We start from the raw sequence: 10,714 nt of genomic DNA on the forward strand, positions 1-10,714 counted from the left end.
TACCCAGAACAAATAAGTTCCAGTAAAGACAATTTTCTGCTAATTTCTGCTTCTTCCTCCCCCACTTTAATTATGTAACAGCTGTTGCTGTACTTTGATATACAAAATACATCGTAACTTTATATAGCATGATGTATTGATACAGTGCTATAAACTACCCAACAGTAAGTAGCTAACATTAGTTTTACCTCAACCAGCTACATTAAACTGCTGCTTACTTACCTGATGATAATAATAACAATAATGTTCATTTATAAATCATTTTTCTAAACCCATGCTACAAAGATAAATGTACATCAGGTACATAATGGTTATGTACCTCTACAAAAGTCTAATTTTAAATATAGGAATTTTGACCTTCACTTCTTGAGTAAAAGATTTGAATACTTCATCCATCACTGCATCTATTTAAACTCTGACCTTCATATTTAGGCTGTAGTCAAAGATCTTATGAACTAGACTGTGGAGTGTGTAACAGGCAGCAGTTAAAACATGTAAATACTCCACTCTGGGAAAAAAAAGACAATCAGCCCTTTTGCTTCCACTCGATTTGGAGGCAGCCATGCAAAATAGGCCACCAAGCAGGGGATAATTGGGCATGTAATTATGAAAAGTCAAAAATGCAAATGAAGGTGTGGATACGGCGGCTGGTCAAGATGACGTCTGGACACTTGACCTATTTTCTGTCCTGAAAAGACGCGTTTCTTGCAGAGTCTTAGCCCGGATTAACACATGGGAAATCAATTGGAATAACTGGTTCAGTGCAGGGATTAAAGCATGATTCCATAAAGGGAAAAGATACAGTGCATTCAGAAAGTATTCAGACCCCTTCCCTTTTTTTTTTTTTACATTTTGTTATGTTGCAGCCTGATGCTAAAGTCATTTAAATTCATGTCTCCTCTCATTAATCTACACTCAATACCCCATAATGACAAAGTGAAAACAGAATTTTAGATATTTTTGCAAATTTATTAAAAAGGAAAAACTGAAATATCACATTGACATAAGTCTTCAGACTCACTGTTATGATACTTAAGATTTATCTCAGGTTCCTCAAATGGAAGAAGTTTGGAACAACCAGGACTCTTCCCAGAGTTTGAGAGGATCTACGGAGAAAATCCCCAAATCCAGGTGAGCGGATCTTGTTGTGTCAATTGCACATTTTCAATTTTTTAATTTATTTTTTCTTCTGTAGCAAATTTTGAGAAATGCCTAGAGAGTGAAATGTGCAGGTTCCATTGGATGACAATCCAGGACCAGGACAATTAGTATGACAGTCTGTCGTCATGGAGAATTTCCCACTAATGCTGCGTTCATATCATATCATTAAGATTGTAATTATGGTATGCCAAGTGTGGAAATACTGTCAACACATTGTGGACAAAATAGCTTCAAGTCCACCATCACTGGCAGTTACATCTAAATAAAATGTTATCTCCAGTTCGGTTGGAACCTTTAGGCTGTTTATCCGGAATGACGACATGGCCGGTGACGGGGTTAATCACCATGGAACGATGTGTGAACTCTCCAGTATCAGAGTAATAATTGCCTTTAACAACTTCTCCCTTCATAAAACACACATGACCCCTTCAAAATGTGTAGCTAAAGGTTATGTAAATGAGATTTTAAACAATAATATAGTGGAGTAATGGCGTCCTGAGCAGAGAACAAAGTCACACCTCCTCTGTGTGTGTTGTGATCTGAGCTTCGCTGTTCTTTGTTTTGGTAGCTGGTAATGGTAGAAACCACTTTTCCGTCTAAGAGGCCTCAGATACAGAAAGAGATCAGACCAGGGCACAGGTAGACTGCAGCTCAAATCCTAGTTGGCTGGTGGAATGTCAAAACATCCAAAAAGTATTTAAAGTTTTTACCTGCTCCATCAATGTCATGCAGCCGGTCCTGGTGGATAAGTCCAAGGCTGATTTTCTTCCCAGGTACAACTGTTGAGCTAATACTGGTCTGGCTTAGTGACCAGCCACAGTAGCATGATAACAATAGCTAACTTGCTGTTACTCTAATTTTGAATGTGTTCAGCAAATGTTGCGCTTGTTAGCTGGCTAACTGTGCATTATTGTGGGGCATATCACAGCATCCCTGGCATGGGCTAATGGTTGTTGTTAGATTGTTTTTTGTTGGCTCTTGTGTACACAGGGTAACTTTATTCAGTTGAGCTTCTTCTTGTGTGTTTAGTGGTCACTTTAACTTTGCTTCCAAACACCTTGCTGACTGGGAATGTAAAGACCAAACGGAGGCCGGAGGTGTGGCTAGGAAAGCATTTGTTTTGGTCTGAGATGCTGGTGATCTAGTGCGACATTTAGTGGCAGTGATGACTGCAGGATGTTTTTACTTGTAGTTCTGTACTCGGGAACAAAACACTCCACCAGGCTCTTTATTTGGTGTTTCACTTATTTAATCCCCTAGCTAATAATCCAGCAGTGTTTCATGTCCAGCTAAAAAAACAAACATGTCAGTACCCCATGCATCACATTTAGTCTGTTACAAAATCCAGAATATAAAAGCATTAATGTTCTCCAACTAAGCAATTAGAATTAAACCATAACATTTGAATGCACTAAAAATGGTAAAATATAAAAATCTAAAAGTATAAATAGAAATTTGGTCCATCGAGGTGATTACTATAATATTATTTACATTAGATTATTATTATTTTTTATTATTTCAGGCCCTTATTTTATATTTGACTTCAATTGCACACTGCTGCTACCATTGCGATGGTATTTACAGAGAGGAGGAGTTCAGTGCATGAGCTCTATAAAAGACAGGCTAACAAAATATCTCATTTGATGTAAAAAGATGCAGTTTTTCCCTTTTTTTTTATCCCATTTGGCTCAGTGCCAATAAATACAAAGGTTTAGGAAAAGATTGTTAGTTGAGTGAAACATCTCAGGGCAGTACAGCGTTAAAACGTCGGACAGTTAGTCTACAGCTTGTATCAAAGTTAGACGTACAGGATGAAAAATACAAAAAGGCACACATTACAAAACCGTAGGGAGTCCAGATCCAGCAAAGAAGAAAACTCGCTCGGTACGTGCCAGCCTCAAACTACAACAACACACACAGTCCTGAATGACGAGGAATTTTTTTTTTTTTATTTAGTAGCTGTAGCGTGAGTCTGGCATCAGGAGAAGTTCTGTTGGTGGCTGAAGAGGAAAGACCAAATGCTGTTTCTCATTTGTAAAAGTTAAAAAAGTTAAAAGTTCTTTGTGGTTGTTTTATTTTTTTGGGCAGTTACACCAGGGATTCAAGGCTCTCTGCGGTGCTGGCAGTTCCCACCACGATCGTCCCGTTGTTGTCGGAGGACTGGAGGGTTTTCTCGTCTTCTTGCGTCCCGATGAGACTCAGCATGGCTTTGTACAGGAATTGGTACTGCTCCTTTAAAACAACAGGTAAACAATATTAGTTGATTATCAAGGTTACAGTATGTCATTGTTACAATTATTTACATTATCAATTAATATGCTGATTTATGTTTTTGAGGAATGGTTTGGTCTATAAAATGAAAAAAGTTATAATTTGCTATTTAATCAACTAACTGTTGCAGCTTTGCTCTGTATTACTGTAATAACATGTTATTTTATGGGTGCGTAATTCCCAAATTATTTTCTAGAAAGTTTCCTAATAAGAATTAAGTACATTGGTACTAATTATGGGGACAACAGGAAGGTCCTTGAAAGAAGTGATCCATTTTAACTGAAAGGAAGTATTCATTCATTCAGTTATCATTTAGTTCGTATGCTATTTTTTAACTTTTTGACTTGCTGTGCACTGACAAAAGACTCTCTAGGCCACTGTAGCAATTCATTTGAATTACCTAATTGTAAATGTACCGTCTGAAAACCGTCTCCATTTTATCTGTAATTATTACCAAATTACATTTTTTTAACGGAAAATTATTATTTGGAAATTACAGACCCATAAAATACAGCTTTATTTATGGTATAACATACTGACAATAAAACCATTTTACTGTTACAGCATTATGTACCATTCCAAAGTCATTCTCAGTTAGCTTAGCTAAAGGATAGGTTCACAGTGGACCACCTGATTCTTCAGAACCAGGTCTAGATCCGTAGTATTTCACTCTGAAGTATCATTAATGTTAGTACTGGTGTAGTGTTTTGAAAAGTGTCCATGGAGTGACAGCATCCTCTGTTCCTGCTCTGAAATCTCACTTTGGTGCTGTAGAGTACAGGTATGTATCCCATTTTCTGAGACGTACAGCACATTATCATCAGCGTACGGTGAGACAGAGTAAAGCCTTACGATGTCGCTGAAGGTTCCTGGTCTCATGAGGTTTGTTAGTTTGGCCACTTGGAAGACGTCGACCGAACCTTCGGCCTCCAGCTGGTGAGTCAGAGACAATAGGGTGCAGAACGTTCCTGCTGTGACTCCGCCCACACTGAAAAAAAAAAGTGCTCCTGATTTTCACTGTAAAACATCTTCTAATAATGGTAAAGTTGGGTCAGAGAAGGTCTTACTCATCGTGGACCACAGTAGGGCCGTCCTTGGCAGTACTCTCCTCTTTCACCAGGTTGAGCAGTTCGAAGGTGTTGCTGATGGGACTGTCTGGGTTCGGCCAGCGGGGGGCGCGGTAGTGTTTCACCTCCAGAACAAAGTCGTCCTGTCGAAATAAGGAGGGGGACAGAGTGGACATCAACAACAATTCATAAGGGTGATTTTGCTAAATGGATGGTAGAGACTTGAACGATTTTCATAGGTTGCACCCAAAGTCTGAAAAATATGATATTTGACTCATGCTTTTGCAAGAATCATAACTCAACTTAAAAGAGACGCTGTGAAAGAAAAACCTTGGAGACACACGTCTCAAAACCTTGTCAAATAAAATTAAAAATTGTGTAGACAATAAAAAAATAAGTTTAAATTTATTTAGTTTCAATGATTCTGTGGTCTAAGTGAAGTTGTCTTGTTCCAAGCTCCACTGACCTGTGTAGCTTCCAGCACATACTCCTGGACCACCAGCATGTCCTCGTTGGCCAGACAGACGTGACCCTCGCTTCTCTGAGTGACAGTGAACATCTCGTAGCTGATTGGCTGCCCTTTGCGGGGCCAAAAGACAGATGACGCCGCCCCCTCCTCATCCTCCATCTAACAACACAGGAAGTCATCAAGACCAGTCTTTATGCTAAGCTAAGCTAATCATGTCCTGACTGCAGGTCTGTAATTAGCAAACAGGCATTAGATTGAAGTGTTTCCCAAATACAGCCACAAAACAGTTCCTCACCACACTTGCTGCTGTCCCCGGCAGTGACACGATGACCTGGGTGTTGTGGTCCCATATCATTCTCCAGAAGTCTTTTATGGTGCCAGGCAGAGGATTCTGGGTAATGATGAACTCACTGTTCTGTCTGTAACCCTGCAGGAACAAAATCGGGACAAAACAATTAATTTCACTCCTCACTATTCAATCATTTTTTATCATTAAACAGATTACACAATATAGTTAGTAGTAAGGAACAAATATAACATCCACATGAACAGGGAGATAGTAATTCAACTTATGATGTGTTAAAGGAACAGTACAACTTTTAAATGATGGGAAGATGCTCTTAAACTGATATTGTAGCATTAGCATCCAAATATACCTGTAGTACCAAAAGTAAAAGTACTCATAATGCAGAATGGCTGATTTCAGGATAATATATATTTTTGGATTATTATTATTAACGCATTAATTAATGTGCATCACTTTAATGCTGCAGCTGGTAAAGGTAGAGCTAATTTTAATTACTTTCTATACTGTGGGGTGATTTAATGTGTCATAATACGTCATTATTTATTCGTTGATTACATATTATATTAATAATCTAAATAATAACAATAACCACTATACCAAATATATTGTCACCCATACTATATAAATACAGTGGAGTGAAAGGTACAATATTTACCTTTCAAACTACAAGTATAAAGCATAAAAAACTTAATTGTTTCTTACTGTGATGTACGACGCATTTATGTAGTCTGACGTTTCCCCCGCCGACGTAGACAGACGCACTCGTGACCTCTCCACTGCAAAGACACAAGATGAGGTTTATCGTCTCTTGGCCTCGGCTAACTTTAGCAAGATTAGCATCAGGCTAACTGACAAACACGTCGGACTCACCGGGTACCACAGAGCAGTTTCTGTTCTTGCTGCGGTTGCAGTCCTGCAGAGCTACAGAGTAGTCGCACTGCTTCACTCCGGAGTGACAAACCAGCTGTGGAAAACACAAAACATCTGTTAGTGATTGAGGAATCAGTATGAATCATTCTGAGCTGTGAATAATACAACATCTATGCACAATAATAGTTGACAAAATCTTAACATTTTTAAACGAAGTTCTGCTTGTTCAGCTTTTTTGTTACACTGATTTCGTTAGCTTTGATTTTAAAATGTTAATTAAATGAACAATTAAACAAATTGTAACAAAAGTATCATAGTACAGTTAACAATATATATTCTAGAGTAGAAAGTATTGTTGTTAAAATCCAACACAACAAGTTGGATGAGCTGCTCACCTTGAACTGTTTGTCCAGGCGCGTCCTCCCAGCAGACCCCGGGGTCAGCAGCTCGTCCATGTACCTGTGCAGGTGAGCTGCCACCACCTCCGTCTCCCCGGACATGATGGCCTCCACTAAGGCATCGTGGATAAAAACATACTGTTCCTGTTGAGAGGAGACGGACAGTGCTGAGGTCACACTCTAATTAATAATTGTCGTTGCAGCAGAAAACTAGTGTTTACATTGTTCTCCATGTGATGCAGACTCCTTCTCTTCAATAACATGTCCTCCCAACCTTTACCACGTTACATGTGACATAAAGATGAATTTGAACTCATTTGTGGGCTTCTCCAAGGAAGATCTATTTTCAAACATAGTATCTAGTATCAAACATTAACTCCCTGTAATTTTCTTTGTAGCTCAGGGACCCTCAGAGTGAGAACTCTTATGGTGATTTGCAAGTCTTCAGAAGAAACCATGAGATAGATGTTTAGATATTTCAGTCTGGACTAAAGTGGAGGACAGACTGACAGACTGAATTAAATCACGCTGCTGTCATCACTAAAAGACTGGCGTCAGACTATAGACTGTTTGACAGTGTGTGCAGACAGAGGGTTGACCTCTGACCTCTGTCTGGACCAGGTAGTTCCTCTGTGTGCGGATGTGTTTGAGGAAGCCTGTGATGTTGACGGTGCCTTCGTCTCTCATCTGTTTCAGCATGCTGTCCAGGACGATGTAGGTCCCCGTCCGGCCCACGCCCGCGCTGCATGCCAACAGGAAGAGAAGATTTCATTTTATTAGTTTATTAGTAATTTCTTCAAATTTAGATTCAGGCAACTTTATTAATCCCAAGAAAGGCAATTCCTTTTCCAGTGTCCTAGTCCATACACACAACTTCAAAATACAAGCAGCACCATGTAAAATGAAAAAAAAGATAAAACAAATAAAATAGATAAAACGTTTTGTTACAGCTCATATAGTGAATAAATAATAATAATAAATAAATGATTGACTGAATTTAAAAATTAAAATATAATAGCATTTAAAATATAACAAGCATTTGTTTACATTAGAGTTGTTGCTGCTAATATAAGACTGTATGGTGTTTGTTCCAGTTACGTTGAGTTCCTGATCTCATCTGGTTTTATCTGCTCTCACCTGCAGTGGACCACCACCGGCCCCACGCTGTCCGTCCGGGCTCTGGACGACTTGCGGACGAAGCTGAGCAGCGGCAGGGCGAACTCTGGGACGCCCATGTCAGGCCACTGGGTGTAATGGTACTGCGTCACTGTCCGCTCGTTGCTCCGTCCCTTCTGGGAGGCCTGCAGGTAGAACGAACCAAACAGGAGCTTTCAACAAAAACTCATAAACTTAAAGGGTCCAGAATGTGAAACAGGAAAGATGTCTTTGATTTTGGGCTCTAGATTCAATATGGATGTATAAGAAACTTTTTGTGACAGTTTTAGATTTAACATGCTTTTTAAATTTTTCCTGTTTATTTTGGAGCTGCAGTGATAATAATGAATTGTGTGTGAATAGAACTAATTCTGTTTTTGTTTTATTTCATTGTTAAATAATTACTTTTGCTCTGTTTGGATGGAAAGAAAATTAATCATCAACTCTAGAGTATCTATTAATTGTTACTGCGACATTTTTATTAATGTACAGTATTTGTCAACAATTATAATTTGTCCAATGAAAACATGCAGTATATGATTACAGCCGTGTTTTACTATATTATCATTCATTTTCTGGTTATACAGCAGTTTATAGCAGTTAAAAATACATTAATAAACATTTACATTGGCTTGTAACTAACTAAATTAGAATATTATAACCCCTTTATTACATGTTTATAAACTGTATATAAAATTTTTCAGTGTTGCCATTAAGTTTATTATTACTGACAATGATCATTTGCTGCAAAATAAACAGACTTTTCGTTCATGTTTCAGGTCTGTATAGGATTATAAAAGATAAAGAAGTTAACAGAATTCAGAAAATGTCTGGATGATAGAGGCTGACAGCGCCACTGAGTGCTGGTCAAACAACCATAGTTAATAGAAATCATATTTATATTTAATGTGCTTTAGTGATTAGAGGAAAACAGCATGAAAATGTGAGGGCATGTAAGGACTGTGGGTGATGTTTGAATGTTTAAAAAAAATGTTTGTTTCGTTTCTGTGATGTAAGTGCCTGGTTTAACTGACCTTTTTGACGCTGGTGTTCCTGATGGTGAAGGTCCTATGGGTGTAGTAGGCGAGGACTCTGCTGCTTTTCACTGTCACCAGGAAGCTGCCATACTCCTCCTGCACCTCCGTCGGCCAGTACTGATCACACTTCCTCTGAGGATACAGTCAAAAGATCACACACGGCTGAGAAAATGATGAATCAAGGAAGAGAGTTTTTTTTTTTGTCTTTCATGTGTATAAAAATGTAGAATAAAAAAAAATTCAAACATGAAATTCTTTTGTTTTTATTTTGTGTGTAATCACTTTAAAAGATTCAGAATATTACATTAAAAATGGCATTTTAATAATTAATAAAAGATTTAACTTTTTTTTCTTTTTCACTCTGAAATTTTAGGATTTTGAATTTTGTGTAAAGGAATTACACTTCTTAAAAATGTAATGAGGTAAGAAAAGCTTATCTTGTGTATCATGTCTCTCAAAGTCAGGAGAAATTTATTTGTTAAATAAAATAATGTCAATGATTTCACTTCACAAACTTTATATTATGTCAGAGTAAATCTCAGATCTGGTCACTCACTCGTCCTTTCTCCACAAGGTTTGTGATCATGACGATGACACTGGCGTTTTGCTCCCAAATCATCCTCCAGAAGTCCTCAGTGCTCGACCTCAGAGGACCCTGAGCGGCGATGTACGACCTGGTCTTTTTAAAACCCTAGGGAAACACACCGACTACATAAGCTTGGAAATAACTCAACACAAAAACAAAACCTACTTAAAAAGAGTTCCATAGCAGCAGTGTTTTAGTGTTGTACTTCCGCGACGGGTAAAATGTTTTAGCGCATTCCAGCATAGGCATAAAAATGACAAAAAAACGTCATAGTATAGTAAGGCATAAAAACATCAAGAAATGTCATAGTATAGTAAGGCAAGTATAGCAAGGCATAAAAACGTCATAGTATAGTAAGGCATAAAAACGTCAAAAAATGTCATAGTATGGTAAGGCATAAAAACGTCAAAAAATGTCATAATATAGTAAGGCAAAAAAATGTCAAAAAACGTCATAGTATAGTAAGGCAAGTATAACAAGGCATAAAAACGTCATAGTATAGTAAGGCATAAAAATGTTGAAAAACGTCATAGTATAGTAAGGCAAGTATAAAAAGGCATAAAAACGTCAAAAAAAATGTCATAATATAGTAAGGCATAAAAATTTTGAAAAACGTCATAGTATAACAAGGCATAAAACGTCACAGTAAAGTAAGGCATAAAAATGTTGAAAAACTTCATAGTATAGTTAGGCATAAAAATGTCAAAAAATGTCATAGTATTGTAAGGCAAGTATAACAAGGCATAAAAACGTCAAAAAAAATGTCATAATATAGTAAGGCATAAAAATTTTGAAAAACGTCATAGTATAACAAGGCATAAAACGTCACAGTAAAGTAAGGCATAAAAATGTTGAAAAACTTCATAGTATAGTTAGGCATAAAAATGTCAAAAAATGTCATAGTATTGTAAGGCAAGTATAACAAGGCATAAAAACGTCAAAAAATGTCATAGTATAGTAAGACATAAAAATTTTGAAAAACGTCATAGTATAGTAAGGCATAAAACGTCACAGTATAGTAAGGCATAAAAATGTCAAAAAATGTCATAGTATAGTAAGACATAAAAATTTTGAAAAACGTCATAGTATAGTAAGGCATAAAACGTCACAGTATAGTAAGGCATAAAAATGTCAAAAAACGTCATAGTATAGTAAGACATAAAAATTTTGAAAAACGTCATAGTATAGTATGCATAAAACGTCACAGTATAGTAAGGCATAAAAATGTTGAAAAACATCATAGTATAGTAAGGCATAAAAATGTCAAAAAATGTCACAGTATTGTAAGGCAAGTATAACAAGGCATAAAAACGTCATAGTACAGTAAGGCATAAAAAGGTCAAAAAATGTCATAGTATAGTAAGGCATGAAAAATGTCAAAAAACGTCATAGT

The 10,714-nt window shown here is 37.1% G+C and overlaps 1 protein-coding gene across 1 annotated transcript in view; it reads right to left on the reverse strand.

Moving 5' to 3' along the window:
- Window positions 1-2,400: 2,400 nt before the first annotated feature.
- Window positions 2,401-10,714, reverse strand: part of ptprz1 (protein tyrosine phosphatase, receptor type Z1) — an 88,679-nt gene continuing 80,365 nt past the window's right edge. The window contains exons 18-29 of the mRNA XM_022764558.1: window positions 9,292-9,426; window positions 8,733-8,867; window positions 7,681-7,844; window positions 7,150-7,285; window positions 6,541-6,687; window positions 6,146-6,239; window positions 5,978-6,051; window positions 5,267-5,395; window positions 4,966-5,127; window positions 4,500-4,642; window positions 4,285-4,420; window positions 2,401-3,393 (exon numbers count right to left, since the gene is read on the reverse strand). Coding sequence (XP_022620279.1) covers window positions 3,250-3,393; window positions 4,285-4,420; window positions 4,500-4,642; window positions 4,966-5,127; window positions 5,267-5,395; window positions 5,978-6,051; window positions 6,146-6,239; window positions 6,541-6,687; window positions 7,150-7,285; window positions 7,681-7,844; window positions 8,733-8,867; window positions 9,292-9,426 — 1,599 coding nt within the window. The 3' untranslated portion in view covers window positions 2,401-3,249. The remainder of the gene's footprint in view (window positions 3,394-4,284; window positions 4,421-4,499; window positions 4,643-4,965; window positions 5,128-5,266; window positions 5,396-5,977; window positions 6,052-6,145; window positions 6,240-6,540; window positions 6,688-7,149; window positions 7,286-7,680; window positions 7,845-8,732; window positions 8,868-9,291; window positions 9,427-10,714) is intronic.

The sequence above is a fragment of the Seriola dumerili genome, unplaced genomic scaffold, assembly GCF_002260705.1.
Source record: "Seriola dumerili isolate Sdu_G_001 unplaced genomic scaffold, Sdu_1.0 BDQW01000550.1, whole genome shotgun sequence".
Lineage (NCBI taxonomy): Eukaryota > Metazoa > Chordata > Actinopteri > Carangiformes > Carangidae > Seriola > Seriola dumerili.